Genomic DNA, 27,973 nt, shown 5'->3' on the forward strand with positions numbered 1-27,973 from the left:
ATCTACAGGCCTGGCATATGTACTACAGCGTCTCCAGCGCTTTCTAACGGCAATGGCCGTGGCGGTCTCCTCCTGATTGGTGGAGTTGGCCCAATAGCCGTAGCGCCACTGTCCTGACGTCAGGACAGTGTTCAAATCTGGATCAGTTTTTATCAGATCCGTTGCAGCCCCTTTTTTAGAGATTTGGGTATGGAGGAAAATAGAGAGGGTTGTGTTTTCTGACACTTGGTGAGTTCCCTGGAACACCGGGGACACATATTCATGTATAAAAGACGTACAAAAGTGCATTTTGCATGATAGGTCCCCTTTAAGCTTTACATAATGAATGACCTGATTCCAACAAACAGTCATTTATTAATACTCCGAAAAAAAGATAAAAAGAAAAGAAGCACAATTTCAATTGAACCTGTAGTGTAACAGTAACAAAAAAATAACAATAATTCACAATGAATAGCCGAACATAACACTGTGGGCTACCTACATGTGTAGGCTATACTGTTTGTAGTGTATTGGGTTCTTAAAGCATATGTTCCAAAATGATACAGATCTCAAAATGTCCTGTATTCATGCGCCAAGTCTCCTCTTTCAATCTGTGCAAAAATATAACAAGACTCAAACTCTGGAGCAAATGTACAGTCGACAGCGAATGAAGCTATATATTCCAAAAAAGAGCATTTTAGTATTTTTTTCCTTCTTTCTTTTAAGAAAATACGAGTGCTAAACTAGGTTCCTTTGAATAAGTACAAATAAACTAGAGAGCAATCGGTTACGAAAATAGTTTTTTCCCTCCTGACGGACATTGAAGACACGATTGATGAAGGATTTGTGGCGACTAAGCCCTCCCTTCACCCACTGACCTAAAGAAAAATAGACAATTTCCTGAAGAACTGCACATGTTAATCTGGGGACATGGCAGAGGAAACATGTGCGATGAGAGGAGGCAGATATGAAGCGACAGATGGAGGTAAGGGTGCAGAGAGATGGGAAGACACATAATGGAGCCGGCAGACAAGATGGAGATAGAGAAACAATGACCTAAGATATGAAAATGTCAAACAATCACAGATTAAATGAGGTATTGCACAGATTAATACAAAAAAATAAGCATAAAAGGCAACACAAATATACAGCAAGTTGATAGAACATTTACAGTTAGAGTTTTGTAATTAAAGTTTCTTTTAAGAACTATTTTAGTGTTATCCACGGATAAGGGAGGGTAGGATCAAAAGATGAAATATCGCTAGTCATCCCACTCATCATCATCCTCAAAGTCTTCATCATCTTCATCGTCATCGTCCTCATCTGTGGGAGAGAAGAAGAGATATCAAACAATGTGTATTCTCCAGACAAATAAAGATGTATTTATAGCAGCAAGAAAAAGTGTAATTTCCTTCTGTCTGTTGAAAAGGATATCACTTTCTATTTTCTTACTTCAAGCGAAGAAGTATTTCCCCAATAGAGAAAAAGGAACCAAGAGGGATGTTCGAGACCGAAGAGAAAGTGGTGAAAGTCTAATTTATTTTTGGGCGACAGTGTGTCATTTGACATACAGTTAGTGACGCAAAATGTCAACAAACTGCTCCATTTATAGAGGTTTAAGAGGCAAGGTGAACTTCTCAATCCACTCAAATTAATAGTGAAATAATCAGAACTGAATACATATACGTGTATATTAATATATATCAGTGGCGAACCGTGTCTATCACAACTGGACCTTCTGTAGACACACACACACACACCCTCCGCAAGAGCATGCAAAGAATATAATACGTTTATTATACGGTTACATGCCACTTTACAGAGGCACGTTGCCCATAAACTACATGTCCCAGAATGCATCTCGTTTTGTGACATGGCACTGAAGAGACTTGCAATTATTTGCCCTAGACTTCTGCTTTCAGACGTAGTTAATTATGAAGTTATTACCCTATCCGATAATAATCCAATGCAGAGGAAATTATGTAATATAATACATTATTTTATATATATTAAATATTTATATAGTCTATATATATTTATATAACCATAATGCTAATGTGGCCCGGGATGAAATTGAGTTTGACACCCCTGATCTAGATCCTCTGTCTCGAGCCAGTGAACTACCGGGCCTTCTAGAATACCCTGGAACCGAGGGGAACTCTGAAAGAATACGCCCATTGGTATATGATTGGTTGATCAAACTGTCAATCCAAAGGTACGCTCTCATTCAGTGCAACGGCCAGGGTTTAATATTTACTTGCACTATATTTTTCTGTTTATCTGTATTATTGTGTTGCACTGTTGGAGAAGCCTGTGACCTAAGATTTTCATCGACATAACTACACTGTAGCTATGTTCGTATGACAAATAAAGAACCTTGAACCTTGTATTCTATCAAGGATATAGAATACCTTGGTTGAAGGATATTCTACCCAGAGACCCAGACAAACATCTGATTGGTTGCATTTTTTTTCTAACACAAAACCACTGAAATGCGTAGTGCATGGACCGAGAAGGACAAACAAATCAACGTAACACTGTAATATTACAGATACCATTCTCATTTATTCATTTTACATACATTTTATTTATATAATTAAATCGATTTTTTGTTTGTTTTATCCGAGTGTTCCAGGGTATTCTCTGAATACCTTGAAGGCCCTGACGGTTCGCCACTGATATATATACATGTTTGATGTAGATTGGATATTACACCTGAAGCACAGTCTGAAAATAAATACATTTGAGTAATATCATTTTGTGCTTATTCTAACGGAGCGTCCACACAGCAGCGTTAAAAAAATCTTGAAACGCTTCTGCCCATTCACTTTGAATGGGGTGACGTCACTTTCCCTCACTTTTCGCCGAACTGCATTGTGGGAAGCAGAGCGGAGACTTCCAGGCATCTCAGGATTCAAAAGTTGAGCAACGTTCAACTTTTGAAGCTGAGGTGGAAGCGTCAGCCAATCAAATCCCGTGTATGCAAATCTGACAGTTCAAGCGCTAGCCAATCAAACCGCGTGTATGCTGGGAGAGACATACCGCAGGTCATTTCCTCATATTCCAAAAAATGGAGGAGAAATTAGCGGTAGGGAATCACCCGGTGCTTTATGACCAGTCCCTAATTACCTACCGGGATACAAACCGGAGGAGCCAGGCATGGAGGGAGGTGGCAGAGACAGTGGTAGGTTTTCGCCTGTTTGGGGAGTTTATATCCAGTTTACTTCGGGCTTTTTTGCTTCGTATGTCGGGGGCGGGAGATTCATGTGATTGGTTGTTGGTCGCAAAAAATCCCCAAGCTTCAGATACGCCCACCTCCAAGATTTTTTTAACGCTGCTGTGTGGACGCTCCGTTACTCCTTTTCAGACACTCATCATTTTGAATTTGCTCCGTTTTCTACTTATTTTATTAGTGTTTTTTTCATTTTGTACTTATTTGTGACAATAAGTCCAAATGTTAAGACCCTCATCTGTAGATTTTACATGCATTTCCTTCCAAATGTCACTGTTTATGTTCATTATTACTAACTCCAGGTACTGTGCTGTGTTAAGACAGTTGTGTTTGACTCGTTGCTTTGGACTGAAGTGAATAATGTTAAGTAAATATTAAGTGTACTTATGACAGTATGTACACGTTCTACCGTGCAGAGAACAAAGATTATAAGAGAGTTGATGGTCAGGTAGATAGATGGTGGATGTTTGTGTGTTTTCACCTGAGGAGTGAATGGCCTTGCTGCGTTTCTGCATCACCTCCATCAGGGCCCCCACGATGCCTGCCGACAGGGCGGGGGTGGAAGGAGCCGAATCGCTATTTTCTTCCCTCTGTAAAGAAGCACAGAGTTAAAGCACAGGGTAAAGATGAAAACATATTTTCAACATTTCATTTGTATAAAGGTCTCAATAGTTTAATATGTATATATGTCACCTTCTAATTGCTGCTACTCATTTTTTAGTCATGGTTGTGAACTTATTTATTTATTTAAATGTCTAATGTGTGCTATTCTCTATATTTAACATACGATACCATAACGATTAAAATGTTTTGTCGGATCAAGTCTGAAAATGTACTTGCATCACAACATGCTAGCTACTTTATTATTAGTGTACTACTTTTTATCTGCTATGTCACTTTTGCTGTTATAAGATAAGATTAGGGATGCTCCGATCGCCAATTTTGGGGCCGATCGCCGGAATCATTATCGGCCGATTCCGATCGAGTGGGCGGGGCCTATGGGGATCTTCCATTTAAAGTGATGTTTACAACTCAGTTAATGGGGCTCATTCACTGGAGCTTCCACAAACAACAACCAACATCATTATTACATTCAAATGAAGTACATTATTCAAGTTTACATTAACTTTGGATAATAACACGGGAGAGATGAGCGGAAGCGCTCTCTTGTCCTCTCTCCCTCTCTCCCCCTCTCTCTCCCTCTCTCTTGACAGCCTGTCAGTATCTCATGCAGCTCACTGATCCAGTACTGAGTGACCCGACAGTGAAGAATAAACATATTTATAACTGGTTTAGCTTGTTCCAGAGATAGATACAATAGCTAAGTGTGTTAGGTCTAACTCTTAGTGTGTGTGTTGCTCTGCTCACCGGTCCGTCACAGCGGGTGGAGCTGCAGGATTTCTGCTTCACACACACGTTGCATACCGCTATTTTACTGTCTTTTTCAGACACCTTTAAATACTGCCAGACTGGTGAAGCCATTTTGGCGAGCTTGTTTTGCCGCACACAGAGAAAAGTGTCATGTATTTTACGTCATCATTTTACGTCATGCGATCGGCTCTCGCGATCGGCATTTTTAGAAAGCACCGATTGGTCGGCAGAGAGTGAGTATCGGCCGATGTCGATCGGAGCATCCCTAGATAAGATAGTACTTTATTGATCCCAATTTGTGTTCCAGCAGCATAAAAGACATGGCATTGTACAATACAAATTAAAAAGACTAGAAATAAACAAGAAAGTAGAAAAATATACATGTTGAATTTACAAATGAACAATAACAAAAACAAACAATAAAGCAAGTTATTTGATATACATAAGTATGTGAGGGATGGAATATTAAATATTAAACTGAATATAAATGTTATGCATTTCCCCGCTGCGGGACTTATAAATGATTCCGGATTCTGATCTCTGATATTTGATTGGCTACTGACCACTTTGAGTTGGATTCCTTGTCGGATTTGCACCAGAAGCGAGTCTCTGCCCGTGTTGTTGGACACCGGCCGCTCTTTCTGCTCCACCTTCTTCAGCTGGCGTCCCTCTCTGATCTGACTCAGCAGGGCCGACTTGGGCACCTCTCCTTCGTTAGCCTCCATGGGGGGTGGGGGGGCGGGGGGAGGAGGACCAGGAGGAGGTGGAGGAGGAGGGGGAGGCGGAGGTCCTTCCATCGAGGCAGGAGGAGGCGGAGGGGGAGGAGCCACGTGGATCGAGGCATGGGCAGGAGGAGGGGGAGGAGGGAGGGAGCCTCTGCTGGGAGGAGGAGGAGGCGGAGGAGGACCGGACATGCCCGGGCGGGATGGAGGAGGAGGAGGAGGAGGGGGCGCGGAGACAGGAGCTCTGGAGGGGGGGGGAGGCGGAGGGGCTCCTCGACCCCGGGCGGGAGGAGGTGGGGGAGGAGCTGAGGCGTGGTGGGGGGGAGGAGGAGGAGGAGGAGGGCCGCCTCGGGATGGAGGAGGAGGAGGAGCTGGAGATAAAAGACAATCAGAAAACTTTAAGAAATTGCGTATTTAGTACTGGTGACATTTGATCTGATTTTTATTTTTCATTTAATGTCAAAGTCAACTTTATTGTCAATATTTCAGTTTGTGTGTACAGACAGAGAGATCGAAACACCGTTTCCCACAATCCCGAATACAAAATATATATACAAATATGTATATACCTATATATACACAATCAACAGACACATTTATACATATGCACACATTAAGACCTAAATAAAAGCACAACAATCAATATATACAAAATAACAGTCACTTCAATATCATTATTATTTTCTATCTGTTTGACTGTGTTTTCATCTTTAGATGCTGTCGTTTAGTTCACTTGCTCTCTGTGTATTTTCACTTGAAAGCACTTTGTAACTATGTTTTTAAATCTATCTATGATCATCAGTCAGAGAGCACACTGCAGCCGGGAGCAACATCCAGATCTCCTCTCATGTCCTCTTTACACTTGATCCAAAAATATGTTCATAGAAAAGGGACAGACAGAAGATCTGGATGATCACAAAGAATTTCACAGCACTGTCAAAAATGCATCGTGCAGTTATATGTACACACCACAAGGGGCAGCCTTCACCTGCTGTTAGAAACTGTAGGAGCCAAAATGCTATTAAGCCTGAGTTTATTTGTCGTTTTATTATCGTTTCAGGGTATATGCAGGAATCCTGAAGTCAGATGTAATACCTTTTAAGACCTTTTTTAAGACCCTTTCCATACATTTTAAGACCTCATCGCCACTTTGAGTTTTAACCGGTTACATTGGCGACACACTTTACCTCACATTGACTATATACAGTATTGATTGTCCTTCCTCCTTATCTTCCAACCATTTGGACGCAGACTTGCATTTCCCCATAACGATGTTGTTTAACAACCGGCGTAAACGGACCTTCGCGCGCTATCAAGCAGTGAGTGTGCGATGTCCTGTTCAGATGACGTCAAATCCAACGGGATGCCATAAATAAACTACACAGAATCACACTACACACCTACGCAATGATTACATTCAGGCAGACTGTAGAATACAACCTCTTTGGACAATTTATATACTTATTGAAAACAAGCTACAAAATGTAATACCTTGGAAAATGCCGTTTAATACTTTTTAATAGCCTTCATTTTCGCTAAATTGATTGATCAACTTTTAATACTTTTTAAGACCCCGCGGACACCCTGCCGTTTGTTTAGACCACTTTTATTTGTATTTGTTTAGCACTTCCGGGTGTGTGTTTTTTAGAGGGTGAGCATTTGCTGATTTGATTTTTCTGTTGACCGTGTGGTCCTAGTTATGTTATCGTAGGTTTCCTTTTTGTTTATGAAATATGATTAACCTTTCAGCTTCTGAACGGACTCTTTTTGAAAACGCCTCACAGCCTTAAGCCAAGTTTAGCCTCTCAGCGACTCAAATTAGTGTGAATTGTGAATGATATTTCATGTCTCGCAGGTCAGATAATGATCAAAAACCAAACTCAAGAACAAACCAAAAGGGCAAACAATGAACTAACTTAGTAAGCGCAAAAACGTCAAACACTATCATTTCAAGTTGACATGCAGAGCAGCATGCGGAGGAACCTACCGCTCCAGCTGGGCGGACCTGAGGACAACACGACCACACAGTTAGATTACTGTCAAAAGTGTTGGATTTCCCCTTTTTTGTTTCAACGAGAATATAATCTATTTTATCTTTCCAGGCCCGAACACCATTTGTATTTCCAACATCTAAAGAGCGTTACCTTGTCTCCGTAGCTCATTTTTGACAGCTTCTACACCTCCCTTCTTCTCGATGAAGTCGTAGATGACCTTGGAGGTCTCCTTGTCCTTCAGCTGAGCCTCGGAGATGCCGCACATGTCGAACAGATTCTTCAGCTCTGGGTCCAAGTTATTCAACTGAAGGAGGAAACCAGATTTTGGGATTATTGTACTGAATTATTAGAAAATGCTCATGTAACAGAGATACAATTGATAATTGTCATTGGGGCACATTTGCTCCAAACTGTATTAACATCAAACTTTGTTTCAACTGAGAGGAAAAACTCATCAGCTGATTCTGTGCCATTAAATCAGAATCAGATATTTAAAAAAAGTATTTGTGAATCCTTTGTGATGTCTCCTCTGTGAAGACAACTTCAGAAAAGTAGATTTTCAATAAACTACAAATTATTAAAAAAACTACAATAATAATACTAGCTGTTATGCTGCCCCCTGGTGGCGTGGGGTAACACTACCAGGAATTTTCTTTCTGTGAGCCAACCAGGAAGAAATCATTATTGAATGATCATTATTTACTACCAGGGCCGGCCCTTGGCATAGGCAGTATAGGCGAATGCTAAGGGCGCATCAATCTATGGGGGGGGGCGCCGAAAATTGAAAAAAAAAAAGTTAGAAATAAAAGGAAATTTTTTATTTTTTATTTCATAACACAATTTCCCGATTTTGGATCAACAAAGTACATCTTATTATCTTATACTAACAGAATTACGCCTATATTGCGTACAGCGCCCATAAACTATGGCGCACCCCCCCCCCCCCCCAAAATCAAGTTGAACTGCCCCAGACCCAGTAAAAACCAGAGGTTTATGTGAAATAGTTCTTTTTTTGAAATAATGGTTTTAGTGTGCAATTATAGGTTTTAATTTTGTATTTGTGTTAATTTAAAATAAATCAAACTCCCAAAAAACGTATACAGCTTTTATTAACATTGGAATTTACTGTGTAAGCGGCCGGGGGGGCTTGGTGGTAGGGATGGGTACCGAGTATTAAACGGGCCCGGAGGCTGAATTATTAAAGACCGTGGTTGGTACCGTTAAGCTCCGACGTTATCGGTCTTTTTATCGGTACTGGAGACATCTAAAATATGTGTCATGTGTATTATTGCTACACAAACATTATATTGCAGTTTTAGTGTCGCCAACTCCGTATCTAATACGCAAAAAGACTGCAAAATGCGTCTATGATTATTTTTAGTATTTTTGATCTTTCCAATCCAGACGAGAGATCTCTCTCCCCTGTCTGTGTGCGAGGGGGCGGCGCAGTTTACACACACGCAGCTGCTACATGCAGCAACACACACACACACACACACACACACACGCAGCTGCTACATGCAGCAACACACACACACGGACAGAACGCGCTCCAAGGTGTGGTTAAACTTTACCCGTCTCGATGTGGACAATGCTCGTTACCAAAAGTGCAATAAGAGTTTAGCATGTAAGGGCGGTAACACGAGCAATTTGTCTAAACATTTATCAAAAGTGCTCCACATTCAGACGGAGAAATGCACCGGGTTCGACTGTCTTTCTAGTGGCTCTGTAGCCCCATCCACGAGTAACTTTTCCACGTCAGGTGTTATGTATGCTAGCAGCAACACATGGAGTTAACTCAATGATACAAACATGGGTTAATGATTAGAGGGAACTGAGTTATTTAGTTTGTTAAAGTTTCAGCCATTCTGTTTACAGTTCTGTCATCACATTATTTAATAAGATTTGTTAAAACACTGTGGTTTCTTTTGATGTGAAATATTATGTATTTAATTTAAATAAAAAGCAATGTTAGTTTTGTTCACAATTTGTTTAGTTAGTTTACCTCATTTTTTCTCTCCAAAAGAACCGATAAGAGTACCGTTAAAAGACCGGGTCGATAAGCGGTGTCGATAAAAGTAGTAGTACCGTTAAAACCTTAACGATACCCATCCCTACTTGGTGGATGCCCTCTCAGCCCTGGTCTGGCGGAAACACTGACTGACATCATCCAATTAAATCAGTCCTTGAAAGCTTTAAGTTATGAAATCATCTGAATTCATCTTTTTCATTTGCTGACGGTAAGTCCTCTGACCCGTGTGATCTGGTGCTCATCATCCTGCACGCTATAATTACTGATGATGTTTTTTTTGGGACTGAGTCCATGGATTATGCAGATACAGGTTGAGTCTCTTCCCTCTCAAATATATCCTCGTGTAACCCTCCTGATGATGACTTGGCTGCGCAGCTCCGTTTAATATTTTTGGAGGCGAAATACAATTTGAAGAGTCTGAGGGATGTGTGACTGAGGATCAGATCACCAAGAGGCCAAGTTTTAGGAACATCTGGAGGTAGCATACGATGTGTGAGACACGCCTATGAACACATTTCAAATACATTCTTGTTTTGCACTTACATCAAAACCGGTATTTGGATCCCATCCTACGTGCCCGATGTGCCTGTGAGAGAAGAGAAAGGGAGAGCTGGTGAGAAGGTGAAGATAAATGCAGCACATATCCCCAAAATAGGGAAGAAACACACAAGTAGAAGTTCAATACATTGCAGCCATACACTCCTCTGTTTTTGAATTCCTGAGGGCCCAGTGGTAACCTGCAGAATCGCTTAAAAGAATATGAAAGCTGCCTCGGACTATTCCTGAAAAGCATCACTCCGATATTCCTGCGTTACCAATAACTCCTCATGCTGTATAGGATCAGAATCTAAAGGATTCCCGACTGGATTAAAGCCTCGTCCAGATCACCAGTCCTTATATGGGCATGGGATATCGGAGTCATATAAGAAAGTAGAATAAACTCAACGACCTACAGTCATGGAGCTGTTGTACTGTGTGTAATCTGCAGTTGTGTCTTGAACTGAACAGATTAACACTATTTAATCCTCATTGTAATGCTATCATCATGTATTAAAGCTGCTGTGCAGTGTATTGCATGTTAAACAACAAAAAATGATCCAGGATAAGGATTTTCTTTACTTCCTCTAAGAAAAAAAGGACAGTAAAAGAATCGATTTCATTCAGAAATGACAGTTTAAATGTAAGCCTGCTGCCTGCCACTCGTCCACCGGCAAACTGACCAGACATCGATCCATCTATTAAACTATAAATTGACGCAGATCATCGAATAACATTGTTCAATTATTTGCCTGTCTGACCCTCATCATTGGGCTCCTTGTAGATACAAAAGGTGCAGTATTATACATTTTTCGATGTAACAGGCGAAAACTTCATAATCTGTATTTACCGCCAATCAAATGACAGCGAGTGTTTTTCTCACAAAAAGGGGCGTGGCCTTGCGCAGAGGGAAAGTACCAGGATGTGTTGCTCTCATCTATAGCCAGAATGCATTCAAAGTTTGCAGGATCACACAAACCATACGGCACAATATGCATCACGGTAGGACATATCTGTGGTGGCTCAATTAGCTAGTAGCTAGGCTACTTTGACGCGTTTAAAGTATTAAAGTCTGTACTTAAGTTAAAGTTTAAGATGTTAAATGAACAAAGTAACGCAAAGAATAATCAAAAGCATGACCACACCGAACTGTTTACACACTGAACCTAGCTCAGCCTCATTGTCTTTCCACAAACCCTGACATACAAATGTAAACGACAGCTAAAGCATTTTGGCTCCTACAATATGATAAAGAGTAATTGAAAGATGTATTTGACTCACTGGAAGTTGCTGGGTGTGCCGATGTCTGCCTTGGTCAGCCTCTTTTTCTTGGACTTGCCCTTCTTCTCCCTCTTTGGGAATGCCGAGTGCACGATGTTGTTCACCTGAGAGTTGTTGTTGTAACGCTGCATGTTGCTGATCTCTGGGTTTTTGATGTCCACCGTAGCCATGGGCAACGTCGGGCCTTAATAAGGAAAGACAATAAAGATTAGGGTATGTATAATACAACGTGTGGAAAACCTAGAAGTCAATTGTTTCACTGAAATATAAAAAGAGGCAAATCTTTAGATGTGGGGTTTTGCACTAAATCTACTTTAACGTGGAATAAAATGACCTTCTTAAACACAGACAGGGTCAGAAATAAGGTCTATTATGAAATGCGAACATGGAGCTTCTTTAGGGACAGCAGTGCTGCCTATGTTACGTAATGAATAAAATAAAAATTATGCCCCGACAATCTGGAACAAATTGCCCGAATCATGCACGTCCGCAGAAACTCTTACTATTTTCAAATCGAGACTGAAAACATATATTCTTGCCGCCTTGCCTAATAAATGTTTTCCAAAGCAGACTAAAATATAGACTGTTTGGCAAAAAAGAAGCTGGATATTTTATTTGGGCTTAAAAGATATGAGATTATAACAATACTTCAGGTTCAAAATGACAGAATACCAAAACATAACAAGCACAGTTCACAATGTCATTGATATAAAAGCTTTTAATATGTTGTAGAACGTAGGTTTAGTGAGCATCCTTTAGTCTTAGTTTTGAGTCCTTTTAAGCAAGTTCACTCAATCATCATAACTGTCAGTTTGTTATTTCTTTAGTAGTGAAAAGACAGTCTATTATTTACTCCTTTTGATATGTTATTCTCAATAGGGCCATGACAGGCAGTAATGACACCGGGTTATCTGACTTAAAACTGATATCTGCATACAGTATGAACGCAACATCTGGCAGCAATGCAACAAATATTTTTATTGGAGTCATTCTGGCTTTGGTTTGTAGTCTGGGTAGAATTGACAAATCACGTTTGGGCTTTGATAGGTAATGGGTTTCCACGCGGAGAGCTAAAGAGGCAGAAGAAGATGCTCGGAAAGCATTGGCTATGGTCTGTCAAGAATTTACGTTTTTATTAGCTTTAAAAAAACTAAAAAACGTATACTGTACGATGACCGGTGTGTGATATATTGGGCGTTGAGACTAAATTGCCGTCGGAGAGAAAACCCATAGATTTGTTTGCTCAACTACCAACATAAAACAGACAAACAATTACATTTATTTGAATGTGAATAATAGATGCACTTTTTGCCTTTGTACATACATCTAAAGAACAGGAATAGGTCACTTTTTCTTCTTTACATGACGACACTAAATTGGACTGGAGGCGATAAGATACACCCACATGTCACATAACTACGCACTAATGTGAACCGCTAACAAACAACCACAGGAACTCTGTCACACACGTGCAGCCAAACAACGTGGATTTAAATCACTATTAAGAGGTAGCATTGCCTCCGTACCTTTGAAACTTTCACTACATGGACTTTTGGGTGTTTTGCTGGGCGATGGCGAGGCGGAGCGGCTGCGTCGCCTCCTCACCCGGTCCCAAATACACCCCCCCTCTTTCGCCCCGCAGGTGCTCATACCGACACCTAAAAGCATTTTGTCCACCAGGTTTTGAGCTCCCTCTCCGGAGGGTACGGAGACTGGAGCGTTGGGTGGGTACAGTTCGTCCTGAGGGAGAACCAGGCAGTGTAAAGAGGTCAGGCAGCTCCCTGGACTCAAACCTCCACCTCCTCCTCCTCCTCCTCCTCCATTGACTTCATAGTTAGGATCCTCAGAGGGAGCGGACAGGAAGGTGGTGCAGAACATCATCGTGGCAGATGTTAGCAGGGCATGAGAGATACAGAGAGCTCAGATAGAGAGAGTCCAAAGAAGATCCAGGGTTCAACAAAATGACTTCTGGTTGAGTTTTGGCTCCAGAAAGATCTATGGTATTGTTTCTCCGACAAGAAATATGGTGCGTCACATCCAGGAGATTCTCATTCCCAAGATTGACACACAGCTTCCGCTTTAATATGACGTTGTAAGTCGAGGAAAAAGCGCAATCCAATTGTTGTCTCTTCAGAATCGAGTCCAGTCTTCTCGGAGAAAAGATTCTCATGAAATCAAATGATGATGATGATCGCAAAGGTTTCCCAAAAGCACTGAAAATAAGCCAACTTGTGACGGACTTAGTGCATTTACTGAAGTAATATCCTCATCAGACAGAGTTTACACGCTGTCTGAGCTGTGAGGGCAGACATCCAGCAGTGCCATCAGAAAGTAAGAAGGGCCCGCCAACACTTTAAGTTTCCACTTCCTTTCACATTCCTTCCATCACAGCAAGAGTTTCCTCCTATGCAAATTGTTCACCAAATGTCCCTGCTTTATCCGTGTGTCTGAGCTCCGCATATTTTCTATCTGTTTTGCAATCATTTTCTATCCCTTTGACTTTCCATCTCAGCGGGAAGCACTGTCAGATTATCTTTGCTCGGATTGGCCCCCAGCGAACATTTCCCCCCCCCCCCACCTCCACTACCGTCTCCTCCCTCTCCCTGCAAAACACACGAATGGATCTAATCCCAGCAAATCATTCTGGATTTAGTGCTGGATATTATTTTTTTTACGTAACCCATTAAAACCCCATCCGTGCGTAATCCCACGTTAATCTCAGGGGGGGGGGGGTTTGAAAACATGGTGAATCTGCACGGTGAGAGAAGACAAGAAGACGGAGAAATGAAGACCGGAAAGGGATGACAGGGCAGAAATGATGAGAAAAGGGCAGAATAGACGGAAAGCAGACTGGAGATGACAGACAGGAATGCCGTATGGAAGCTAAAAGTGAGACAGATGGAGATGGAGACGGAGAGGAGATGCTCCTGTGGGTCGGGCATGGATGACTTTGGCACCAATTCAAACACAAGATGCTCAGAAATGACAAATCCAAGACAGGAACATGACTCGGACGAAGCATCCTTTTAATTCTCCTTTCCTTTGCATGATCTGAAAACAAGCTATAACAGAATATCAAGGCAGAGTCTGTCAATAAAGTCAACCCATTATCCCAGAAATGGTTTATACCAGCTCCGAGTTACACGGTGGTTTAGCTACGTCACGAATGACAGCATCTGACCACACGTGACCCGAAAAGCATCCGCAGGCCAACTGCTGTTCAAATATAAGCTGAACGTGGAAATGTGTGTGCATGCTCACACGTATTAATAAGCCAGCTGTTTCAAACCGTGCTTCATGTCAGCCTTGAGCTCGACCCCAGGCTGTGTGTGTGTGATGCTGCTTGTCCACAAACAAAGTGTGCGTTTCTGCAAATGCATTCCTTCTGTAACGTCATCATAATTAGTGAGGGGCGGGCCATGAAGGGCACGTAGTTTATAGATAGAGGCTCACTTTAAGGCAGGGCTGTCAAACTCAATTTCATCGCGGGCCACATTAGAATTATGGTTGCACTCAAAGGGCCGGTGGTAACTTTAAGACTATATGAATATACATAGATAAATATATATAATATATATAAAATAATGTATTATTTAACAATATTTCCTCTGCATTGGATTATTATTGGATAGGGTAATAACTTTATAATTAACTACGTCTGAAAGCAGAAGTCTAGGGCAAATAATTGCAAGTAATGGCAAGTCTCTTCAGTGCGCATCTCACAAAATGAGATGCATTGTGGGACATGTAGTTTATGGGCAACGTGCTCCTGAAAAGCGGCACGTAACCTTATAATAAACATATTATATTCTTTGCAAGCTCTTGTGGGCCACATACAGTGAAGTGGCGGGCCGGATTTGGCCCCCGGGCCTTGAGTTTGACACCCCTGCTTTAAGGTCACTGTGATATCTTGGAGTGTAACTGCATTGTAATTAGGGCTGTACTGAATAGTTCATTCGTAAGTTCCAGAAGTTTTTTTGTGATCTAAATTGACATTCCTGTTTGGGCAGCATTTAGGTAACTTGTGTGCGTTTATTCTATTTTATTTTATGTTTTTATTGTGTTTTTAGCACGTCTTCATTTGTATGATGTTTTAATGCTTTGTGAAGCACTTTGTGACTATGTCTGTGAAAAGCACTTACTAAATATTTCCCATTTGCACAAGTCTGATTCCCGCTCTACACTTCTCTCGTGTTTATTTCTGAAGCTAACGTCAGGACACATTTGAAAACGTACCATTTGGAGGGTCGCGTCTCTTCTCTGTGAACACACATACAAATTGAATCGTTACAATGCTGTGCTATTTAGTGGGTTGTGTTAGTGAGAAGCGAATGTGTCAGACAGAGATTTACAAAGAGAGTTTATTGGTGAGTGTGAGGCTCGGCGGCTTTGTGCATGTGCTGCACAGAATGGAAAGTTAGGGGAAGTTTGCCAAGCGAAGTGTGTGGTTAGCGCATTTTAGGAGACGTTAATCAGACATTCTTCACAGCCACGACTGCTAGTGTTAAATTCGTACAGACATTCAACGCCAGAAAACTGACGGCTTGAATTTTCCAATGGCTGAAGATCACAGAAGAAGACGTGTTGATATCATTTGACACCCGGTGCAGACGGCTGAAGGGCAAGAGATTAAAGAAGGATCCGTTTAAAGGTGAGGAAGTGACCCCAAGGAGAGGAAGTCAGGCGGTCTTAACCCTTAGATTGCATAAGTGGGTCTTTTTTTACCCGGTGAGGTGGTTTTCTTGAAGTATCTTTGTAATTACATTTTTTTATCATTTCATATTCCAGCTATTCCTCAATAAACATGTTTTGGATATCATGCCATTAAAATTTTAAGAAATTGTAGTTTTTGTATTACTACCCCAAGCTTCCATAAGTGGGTCAAATATGACCCGCATGCATTTTCTATGTGATCCTCTGGGAAAACGTTTTAAAAAATGTCTAAAATGATAAATAGTGAAAAATTAAATATAAAATATTTCTAGTGTGAACCAAAATATAATACTAAATATTATACAAGAGATTTTTCATAACCAAAATGACAAAAATGGCATAAAAACACATATTATTCTAATACGGGTCCTTTTTGACCCACTTATGGAAGAGTGTAGGGTCCAGTCACTCGTGCATCTAAGGGTTAATCAAGCAAGAAATATATAAAAATGTGTTGGTGATCGTATGGTGTCGCAAAAACAATGTCAATCAGTCAAACATTCACGGCTCATTTCATTGGATAGAAAGACAAGATAGGTGTTTTAATGCAAAAATAAATGTTGTTAAATTGCCTTTCAGTTTTGTCTTTTGCCAGTTAAGTCTAATTGTTGGTGCTGGATTAAAAAAAAGTAAATATAGTAGAGTAGGTTGTTCGACAAACACACAATTCTTTGCTGCTCAATCTTAATTAATAAAAGAGGGCATAACTCAAAGAAAATAACCATGATCAATTGATGACACTGTGGAAATATTATGCCCATGAGGGAATTCCTCTCAATACTTGTTTCCATGTATTTCTTTTGCCAGTCAGTATATTTGTTCAACCCCCAGAGGGCAGTGTTGTGATGCATCCCAGAGGTTTTGCTTACAGTTATTCTGGATTTATCATAAACATTTGACAGAAAACATTATTGTGATTTGACTTTGGAAGTGTCATAAGAGCACCTTAATGACGGCAAGGTTTAAAACGGTGATATGGGTTTTCAAAGTAAATCAGAGGAAGCAGTAGATGGTATAGTTTTAGCAGACCCAGGCAAAGCATTCTTAAACATGTCCAATACATGACTCTTTGGTGAAGTGTTGGTTTAAATAGACTCGTATATCAGGCCTAAAGTATGATTTAAGCATCTGTATAGTACTTCAGAATTCATTTGGGTCATGTATGGAAGTTAAAACCATTTTGCCCAGGTCTGTGTGGTTGAGAATTGTAAAAAAGAATGACAAGTTTAGAAATGAATATGATCTTGTGTTCACACTAGTCAAGCCAAGGGATTAATTCAAGCCAAAACCTCCTATTGCATCCTTTAAAAAGACACATAAAGCAAAGTATAGACAGAAGCAGACGTGACAAACTGACTGCTTTTGAAAACGACTTTCTGCATCCGTGTTTTAATTTAACTTGAAATAAGCTCAAAGACTGAACTGTGAATATAAATAGTTTCCCTTAAAATAGAAGATACAGAATCTCATGATTTAATAAGGTTAGACTCTTGTTTACCAGTCAATTCTAAAATCAAATACAGAGTTCAATCCCAGATCAAATGTAGGTTAAAGGGTCTTAAACATATTGTATTCAGCGATTGTAATGTTAGGTTAAAAGTCTGTTGTTTCTTGTGTTAAATATTTGTCTTTGTTCACGTTGCAAATACAGCTGCTGTAATGCAAGAATAACGTCAGACTTGATCTCATAGAAACAATGGATTATTTTGAACACAAGATATATATTTTCTAAACCCGTCATTCTTTCAGTATGTTCGGTCAGGAGGAAGGTTTGTAGGCATGTTTGCCGCAGCAGTAAGTAGGTACCAGATTTCCTCTGTCTTCTCCCGATGAGCTCGTTCACATGGCTGCGGAAGCGCTTCGTCTCCTCCTCACTGGCAAAGTTCAGACCCACCTGGCAGTTCTGTGACACACACACACACACACACACACACACACACACACACACACACACACACACACACACACACACACACACACACACACACACACACACACACACACACACACACACACACACACACACACACACACACACACACACACACACACACACACACACACACACACACACACACACACACACACACACACACACACACACACACACACACACACCACACACACACACACACACACACACACACACACACACACACACACACACACACACACACACACACACACACACACACACACACACACACACACACACACACACACACACACACACACACACACACACACACACACACTTTGTTAAAGTTTCAGCCATTCTGTTTACAGTTCTGTCACCAGATTATTTAATACGATTTGTTAAAACGTTGTTGTTTCTTTTGATGTGAAATATTATGTATTTAATTTAAATAAAAAGCAATGTTAGTTTTGTTCACAATTTGTTTATTTTCATTTTTCATTTAATTGTTTATTTGAATAGGGACTATGCACATTAAAGGTAGGGTAGGTAATTTTGAGAAACCGGCTTGAGATCGCTAGAATTTGAAAATACACAACCGGAGAAAATCTGCCACTTCCTTACAGAGCCCCTCCTCCAACACACACGAACGCGCACATGACCAATGAGGGCACGAGATAAGTTTGTGCACAGATGGAAGGCTGACAGGCAGGTAGGCCATCCAGTTATTTTAGCCGGGTCGGCTCAGATGATTGGTCGTGCTTTTTACAGTACTAAGGCTTCCACAGATGACATTTTTTTATGGATTTTTTGTCAAAGCATTTCAGATATTCATTGCTATCGGGATGTTAAGAGCATTCCATGGAATATAACAAAAAGTGTATCTCGAGCCGGTTTCTCAAACTTACCTACCCTACCTTTAATGAACACTTTAGACAAATAATGCTTCAAGTGTAAATATGCCGGATTTTAGCTTTGAGCTAATTTCCATCCGTAGTCCCTGACATACAACATATAGTTAGTTTACCTCATTTTTCTCTCCAAAAGAACCGATAAAAGTACCGTTAAAAGACCGGACCGATAAGCGGTATCGATAAAAGTAGTAGTACCGTTAAAACCTTAACGATACCCATCCCTACAAAGAGATGTCACAATGACTTTTGGTAGGTAACGTGGATGTGGGCTCACATATGACAGTTCTCATATACATTTTCTGATGAACATAAACTCTGTAGCAAAGCGTTTGTACTTGATTTGTTGAACAAAATCATCCCCAGGAATAAACTGATTTCCAAAATATATTTTTTCTTGTTAAAAATGTGCTTTCCAAATCCCCCCCCACAGTTTGAATGTCAATATTTGTTTTTTTCATCAAGGATATCAGCGCCCTTTCTCAAAGACTTAAATGTATTTTATTCAATGTAATGTCTCTGGTGTTAAGACGTAGTTTGCATGAGAGGCAGATCCTGAAATTGACTACAAATGAAGAAAAAAGTATTTATAAGACAAAGAGTATAGGAAAACTCACATCTCCAGTAAATGTGATGAAGTAAGGTTTGGGGAGGTAGATGCTGAAGTTGTTGTACAGCTCCTGTTCAAACATCATCTTACCCTCCTGTGGGAAAACACACAGACACAGTTAAATAAATGCTTCACCATATATATCAAACACTAACAGCATCCCACAGACTTTACCGTGTGGCTATAAAATGATGAGGTGGTCAGGAATATGAAATGGCGGTACACCACATACGATACGATAATACTTTTATGGTCAGATCAAGTCTGAAATGTGACTTGCATCCCAGCAGCTCCATGTGTAACATCAACATAGACAGATATCAAGACACAATATATGAACAACAAACATTTAACATAACAGCATAATATATTATATATAATATTATTGGTGGTGAGTTCCATCATCCCTCAGCTACTACAGTGTTTATGTGCTGCTCTGTACGTCCTCACCTTGATGTCCCACACCCGGATGAAGTAGGATCGCAGCGGGTTGTCTTTGACCAGACAGGCCACCCCGCAGCCTCTCTTGTTCCAGATGGAGTTCCTGTCTGCGGTGTACAGCTGCACCACGGCCGAGGACAGGGACTGGAGGGAGAGGAGAAGAGAGGGAGAGTCAGGCAAAGCCAAACCAAGAGGTTTCTAACAAGGGTTTTAACCTAGTACAGCCCAATATGCTAATACAATATGCTAATACAATATGCTAATACAATATGCTAAAATGAAAATACATACTGTGTAAAGTAGCGGTTCCCAGCCTGTGGGCCGTGACCCCTAGTGGGCCGCGAAGGCATTGCAAGTGGGCCGCCAAATTATTTGCAAAACATTATGATTTGAGTGGAAACATTTAATTATTAAGATTTTTTTTTATTTGAACCTCTTTTCCTTTCTCTTTCTTGATCCTCCTTAGCAACGGTCATTACAGTCCTTGACAACGGTCTGTGTCACATGTTCTGAGTTGACCAATCAGAACTTTATTTAGCCTCTGTATTGTTTATGGTTGAATGTGGGCGGCGAACATATTTTAGATTCTTATGTGGGCCCTGAGTTGAAAAAGGTTGGGAACCGCTGGTATAAAGGAAATTAAAAGATTGATCCCTATTAAACCAAAGCTCTCGTCACACATTCACTGAACCCTAAATTAGACGTCATGCGAAGAAGCTGTATGTGAGAACGCAAAATGTCCCAATACGTTGAATTGCTCATTGTCCGGATAATTCACAATGAAGATGTTTGTGTGTTGATGAGGTTTTCATGGGTTCCTTTACATGAATCAGCAAACCAAAATGTCTAGCTGGCGAGAGGACGAGATTCGTACGATTCTGTCGGTGTCAGACAAAGTCACGAAACGGAAAGAGACTCAGTTATTTATGAGCAAATTACTAAGTTTCTCCATAAGTGAGAACACCGCTTACATCGACAATCTCTTGCTGTGCACCTGGAAAGTGAAACTCAGTACGATGTTAGGACCTGATTCCCCAGACATTGCCCAAAGTGCAAAATGAAAGCAATGAATTGATGGCAACACTAACGCAGGTTGGTAGCAACGTAACCTTCAATGTGTCTCTGAACTCATCAACTGTCTCAGGCTGGAGCCACGAGGACGATAACGCAAACGGACCGAAATCGATATCAAAAAAGTCTTCCGTCCACACGCAATAGGCACCAGAAACGTGTCCGTTCACACGAGACTGCTCGAAAGCGCTGGAGACGCTGTAGTACATATGCCGGGCCTGTAAGTGGCGCTGTACTCCTGCCACAAAAGCAGCTTAGAAGACTTCCCGTGCATGGTTGCCATGGTTGCCCTTCTGTTTATTCTCCACTGTGGACGCTCTGGCTCTTTTTCTCCCTCCCCGAGGCAAGCGTTTGCTCCTGCTGTAAATCTCCCCGGTAGTCCACCAGCAGATGAAAAACACCCACCTCTCCGCCTCTTCCAGGGGACGAGGGGACCGTGCGGCAGAGTTTCAGTTAGATTTTTTTTCGCCGGTCAACATGTCCGTTAAAGTTGAAATCTTCCGGACAAAATTAGAAAAGTGCCGGTCAGAGGTCTTCTTTGTTATTTATTGAGCTTTAAAACAAATGAATTACGACTCTATATAATAATATAAGAATAACAAACGGAGCCTCTCTTTTCCTCCCCCTCTTCTGAGAGCCCAGCAGCTGATCTCTGAGCAGGAGAGGCGGGGCTATTGCTTCAACGTTATCAGGAAATGATCGTATAGGCGTAAACACGGAGCCCCCCCCCAGAACGTTTCGTACGCAGATCTACCCACCTTGGGACCCGTTATCGTTATCGTTTTATGCGTGTCCCTGTCGGCCTCGTGTGGCCGAACCGTCTATATGATAGAGAACTGTAGCGGATATGACCGTTATCGTCCTTAATCTGCAAAGCCCATGTTTGCAAAACTCAAGATCTGCTGGAGATACAGCTCTGCGTCAGTCTGTGTTTACAGCACCGACTCTGCAGTGGATAAAGAAAGGCAACAGCTGCCCTAGTTGTTGCTGTGTAAGCTGCACAATGACACACGCTGAGAAGCACAACTGTAACACACTCAGACACATCCATGATCATAAGAGCAGATGAGGCTCCAGCAGGTTTACAGGGGGCCGGGGGGGGCTCATACACAGCAGGGGGTCTGACTTCAGTCATTAACACACAGATGAAAGCAGCGGCAGCTCACAGGGAGTCGCTGCTGATCACCTTTTCAACTCAGTGCTTCCTGGAAGATACTTCAACAACGTGATGTGTAAATGTGATGTTTAAATGAAGCAGATGCAAAGAGGTAGATTTTATTTAAAGTAATGCCAGCAAGACACATATTTCCACAGCAGCAAAGATTTATCTGTGTTTTTTCTGGTTATTTTCTCTCTAAGCATGTTGTCTATTTTATTTTTGCTTGTTTTAAGAGCAGTTTATAAGTCGAAAACAGTACAGCTGCAACTTAAACTTTAATAACATTGAAAGCAATGAATGTCCCTAGTCCCTTTATTGATATTTGCCAACTGTATGAATGATTACTGCATGACAAGTAGCACTTATTGCATGACAAAAACAATTATGTGGCTCTCTTTCTGCTCGTCCTTGTTATCATATCTGCCCACAAATTCCCTGGCTTCAACTTCTCATGAACTAAATGAAATCGTAAATTCTGATATCTCGGTACAATCGTATGCTACGTCTTTGTCAATAGTCTTTTAACCATTGACCACTTTTAAAAACAATGTTGACAGCAATCCAAAAAGATCTGACCTTAGCAATAAATCAGAATTGAGCGCTAAGGCTAGCAGTTTGAACAAGTTCTGAAAAGGCAGGTGAAGTTAGAAGCTACAAAAGTTCCTTTAAAAATGTTTCAAGTGAAATAGGACCACTTGTCTGTGTCTTATAAGAAGAACTGCCAAAAGACTAGTTCCAAACATATAGACAGTCTTTTAATTAGGCAATCAAATCCTAGGCCCCCTCAAAAATGTAATTCGGACTACACACTGTTCACAGCCACTGTAGCAGACAAAAGAGAAAAGACACTATTATACAATTTAGGTTGTAACACGTGCACGTGGAGGAGATGTTACACCATAAGGATGGTGTATGATGCGAGTCTAACCTCAATGTATCAGCCAATTAGAGCTCTCTCTCTCAACCTCCGCTGCATTATATTCATTTAATAGCCCGATGCTACTACTAATTGACATGCATCCAAATTTCAACCTACATTTAAGAACTCAGCATCAACAGACTATGAAGATATGACAATTTGTCGCCTCATAGCAGCATTACAGCTCTTAATTATGTTGTTTTTTACCCTACATCAAATCGGATTGTATGAATTCCTCTTTATGAAAGAATTTCTATGCAACAGCGATGTTAATGGTGTCCATGCTGCTAAATCCCGGGGCTTCATCTGCCCATGGAGCGCTGATTGTTCCTGACAGGGCCGAAGGCAGGAAGTAAAGCTGCGTCTATGGCGTCATCAAGACCCGACAAAAAAATAAAAATCATACTTGCTTACAGTCACACACAAAAAACATCTCTCTTATTCTTTCTGCTACTATGATGAAGCTCAGCACACACACTGCACAATCACTATCTTACTTTTTCCACAGAGAAAAAATCCATCCTGATTTAGGAGAGTTTCTGGAAACTACCTTAAAGAATATATTCAAAACTTATATTCTGTGTGAAAAAGGAAGTCAGGACATGCAAAAAAAAATCTGCTTTCTGCAGAAGCCAACTATAGCTGACTCATTTTGAATGCGGTCCAATAGCCATTTGGTCAAGCTGTTCCATATTGGCACACAATCATCACACCTCTTCACATGATCTTCTGGAAGGACAGCAAGTAAAAGATGGGTAGGAACATAGAAAAGGAAGCGAGGCAGTGTAGGGAGAGGGACAAAGGGACAGTGTGTGGGAGTAATAGGAGACGGATGGGATGTACAGGAGGAAGAGATGGGCTTGATGAAGTCCTGAAGAGAAAATATGAATGACAGCAGATGATAGTAATGCTGTAAGGAGAGACTAAACAGGAGGAAGGAAGGAAGGAGAGAAAGGGGGCAAAGTGGAGGAAAAGAAGATTAATGTTCCACTTCTCCAGCACAAATCACCAGAGGAGGCTGACCACAGGACTTCCTGTATGAGAGGACTGCTGATCAGGCAACACACACACACACACACCCCCACACACCCTTTGCCCAGTCAGACTGTCGCTGATGGGGAAAACAGCAGAAAGAATACCAATGAGCAAAACCAATGAGTAAGAGCACTGTGCATGTACCTGTCTGTGTGTTGCTCTTTATGTGTGTGTGTGTGTGTGTGTGTGTGTGTGTGTGTGTGTGTGTGTAGATGCATTATTCAGACATGCAGCAGAATGCAGGTGGAAATACTAACATGTACTTCCTAAAACATGATCCAAGAAGGTACACAACTCACTAACTAAACTACACACTAAATGCCCGTACATGTCATGTGTATTCTGTATGCTTTGTTGCACTAAGATACTACATAAAACTAAATTCTGTTTAATGTGATATAAAAGGAGAACAAATCTCCATATTTGAGAAACTGAAACAGCATCTTCTGACATTTGTGCGTGAACAATGAATTGATTGTCAAAATAGTAGGAGATTATTTATCTGTTCATTTATTGGATCGACTGATCATTACATCTCAATAAAAAATACAATTATTAATTTTTTTGTAATTTGAATGAACTTTTGCCTCTCCAAATATTTGTTTTATCAATACTCAGCTACCGTCTGAAGAGCAGGCGAAAAAGTAGTGCCACAGAATTTAAAACATGTAGAGTGTTTTCTATGTCATTGAAGCAACATTACAGCAGAAATATTCAGAGCAAAGCTGCTGAAAAACATGTCCTTTGTACAGTATCACTGTTGACCATAACCTCTCAATACTGAGTGAGAGAGATCTCGGTTACCTTAAAAGAATAAGCTAATATGCAAAAAAGCTTTTAAGAGCCAGAATAAATCAAGTGTAACTCGGCTGAACGGAGCCCATTAATGGCTGTGCATCTTACAATGAACAGTACAAATAAAAAGGGAAGGCAAAAGTTGACACAATTTCTGCACAAGCACATGACACACTCTCACTCAGTCGGCCACTAAATCACTGGTGGGCATCCTAATTAGATTGGCTGGGGAGACACACAATGTCTGTCTCCTTCACTCTCTCTCACTCACCCCCACACACACACTGACTCTCTCTGCATGCAAAGTTGTGCACTGACACACAAAGCGTAGGACTGCCAGGAATGTTCTGGATTGTGCTCACATGCGAAGTGACAGGGCTGAGCAATTTGGAAACAAATATCTAATTTGTTTTGGACTGATATATGCAGACACATTATGATAATTGTTTGCATAATTGTTCATACGTTTGTACAATACGATCTGTAAACCAGGGGCCGAAACAATTCTTTAAATATTGGACCTCTTGCAAGTTGGATATTGCACAAGTGCATTTTGCAATTTCGATAGGATTCTAGTCCAGCCACCAGTGACACCATTGCCAAAATGCCTGAGGATATTCGTCATTTTATTTTGTTTAAAACAGGTTATATAGGTGTAGGAAGACACACCTCAGGAAGCTGCAAGGGAGGGGGTGAGGCTCGCACACTGACAGGCTGACATCATGTATGATGGGACAGGAAATGCCTTTCCAAAGCCAACACACACACACACACACACACACCTCACACACCAAGAAAATATGTCAGTCATACACAACCTTTACTGTACACACTGAGAGGTCAGTATGATCAGCATGGGGAAAGTTACAGGAGAACAGGCAATGTCTCGGCTTAGGGCTGGACGATTTAAAGTAAATCACATTTTTCTCACCTATATCAATTTTGATACTGTCACAACATTGTAGGTTTGATGCCTTCACAAAATATTTATACAATGAGAATTTTGATACATAATCATCCGTAACTTGGATAAAATGATTAAGCAGTTGGCAAATACAGTAGTAGAAAAGCTTGAACAGTCCTGTAAATTCAGAAAATGACATCACTTCACTGTAGTCCAGCCCTTCAAACCAGGAAAAGTCAACACTTACTGTATGACATCGCAATATAATATTGATATAAACTAGATTTTTCTACACCTAGAGCACATGTATGTATCTGACACTTGACTTTCAACATGTCTTATCTGTCAATGCTATCAATAACAGGCAAAGGAGAGGCATTCTTTCCAGATGATATCACTGGTGACATAGTTTCTAAAAAAGCTTCAAAGCAATTTGGTTATATACAATGGGAATAATACAATTTTCTATATCCCACATGAACACGGTGAACTTTATATGGATCTCAAACCGTGCCTCTTATTCAGGGTTGTCCTGTGCACACAATTTTTTGGGAAATTTAACAAAACCCTCACTGCTGAGAGAAATATCATCAAACTTCACAGTGAAAGATTTACACATTTGACTACCTTAAAGGTGGTGATGCAATTTTCCGAGAGTTTCCAGATAACTCAAACACCCTTATTCCTTTGACAGGTCAGCCATAATAACAAAGATTTAAAGCTACCATCCACTACCTAAAAAAGCTTACAATATTTTAATTGTGATGAGCCACAGTAAAAAACAATATGCTGCTCTGGGAGGCAAACATCCTGTTCTCTGCTTCCCTGGGGAATAATAACTAGTTTGAACTGCTCCAATTCCTTATATAGTTGAATAATATTCATATGTACTAGCCTGTGGGTGTTCTGTAGTTGTAGTCCTGCAAGATGACAAAGAGGAGACAGAAGAACATGTAAAATAAATGTTAGGTTAAGCTACTGCTGTGTAATATTGTTGATTGCACATGTGTTGCATAAATACAGACACAGTGTAACCATAAAAATGAGTCAGCTGAATCATGCTACACGTGTTGCATCATATCAGACTCAATATTGAATCGTGACAGTGCATTACTGATCTTATGGACTGTCTTCACACCTGCTTTCTGCTCAGGTTTTGAACCTAGTCTGAGGACTTTTGAGATGTCCTAGAACAAGTCTGGTGGGCACATTCTTCACCGAGGACACACTTCCCGAAAACAACCAAGGTTCAGAGCTATGTTATGTAATGCAAAATAGCGCTGATTGATTTAACAGCTCCAAAAACACAGCTATTCACTCCTGTAGCCAATGCTAGGCTTAGCTCAGCCAGGCTAGCTGTCAGCGGTGTGTCAGGAGGATTTCCTGGGTGCTTTCAGGTGTGTCAAGCTTTAAAAGTTCATAGTGGAGGCCTGGAACAGGGATACAACTGTTTTTTTTTTCAAATGGGACGATGAACCCAGCCAACTCTCCCTTTTCTGCTGTCAAAACAAACCAACCGCTAAAGTATTTCCCCGGGAAAACAACAAACTAAAGGCCATAAACAAACCGTTACATCTCACGAGCTAGCCGTTGGTCGCGTGAAGAAAACAAACAGTTAGCATGTTTACTGCTATCATACATAACATTTAAATTGAAAACTTACAATGCATTTCCTGCCAAGGTAGTTGAAAAGGCAGTCATTTTCCTGCGGTGTCAGGAGTATGGAACCGACGTTTGCTTGCCGACGTTGCGGCGGATGTCCACTCATTATTGGGGATCAATTTATAAAGTGTGCACCGACTGTAACTCGTTATAGGAGATCCAACAACATAAACAATCCCTCGGTCATCCGTGGCCTTCCTGCGACCCCCTCACACCGGTTTATCCTGGAGGTCCACAAGAAGGGGTGCCAAGAAATGTATGTCGTTTTAGGGATGCAGTTGTCCTTTTTAAAATAAGGTCAAAACTGCAGCGACTGAGCGAAGAAGGAAAACGCTAAAAAAAAAAAAAAAGTTTCCTGGGAAGTCCACCCGCCACACAGCCCAGAGCCAGCTCCATCCAACATGGCAGGGTAAGGACGAGTTCATTATCTGGGAATAGGGGTCACACGTTTCCTAGCTGTGTCCTACATAATCAAAAAGGGTTATATTTGGGAACAGCAAACAGTGAGAAGATTATATAGAAGTAGATAACATGACAACTTTATTCTGGTAGAATGTAAGTACGGAAATGATGCTAAATAGAATTACAATCATCAGCGTACCCCCTATGCAGATGGTTTGATCCAGTCTGCCCGTGTCTTTTATGGCAGGAATGTGTGTGAGTGCAGAATGGGAGGAGATAAGAAATAAG

The 27,973-nt window shown here is 40.9% G+C and overlaps 1 protein-coding gene across 3 annotated transcripts; it reads right to left on the reverse strand.

The window, feature by feature from the left end:
- Positions 1-334: 334 nt before the first annotated feature.
- Positions 335-27,655, reverse strand: waslb (WASP like actin nucleation promoting factor b). Of its 3 annotated transcripts, XM_034131525.1 has the most exons (12): positions 27,285-27,655; positions 26,517-26,541; positions 19,748-19,882; positions 19,305-19,391; positions 17,668-17,764; positions 15,385-15,408; positions 11,149-11,332; positions 9,874-9,916; positions 7,449-7,602; positions 5,146-5,675; positions 3,693-3,801; positions 335-1,302 (listed from the first exon to the last, which is right to left on the reverse strand). In XM_034131525.1, the coding sequence occupies exons 1-12, from the start codon at positions 27,320-27,322 to the stop codon at positions 1,241-1,243; spliced, it is 1,488 nt and encodes a 495-aa protein (XP_033987416.1). In that variant the 5' UTR covers positions 27,323-27,655; the 3' UTR covers positions 335-1,240. The 3 variants fall into 3 exon arrangements, with proteins under 3 accessions (XP_033987416.1, XP_033987414.1, XP_033987415.1); XM_034131523.1 differs by lacking the exon at positions 26,517-26,541; XM_034131524.1 differs by lacking the exons at positions 15,385-15,408; positions 26,517-26,541.
- Between the last annotated feature and the right edge of the window lie 318 nt (positions 27,656-27,973).

Source organism: Trematomus bernacchii, unplaced genomic scaffold (assembly GCF_902827165.1).
Source record: "Trematomus bernacchii unplaced genomic scaffold, fTreBer1.1, whole genome shotgun sequence".
In the NCBI taxonomy this organism is placed as follows: domain Eukaryota; kingdom Metazoa; phylum Chordata; class Actinopteri; order Perciformes; family Nototheniidae; genus Trematomus; species Trematomus bernacchii.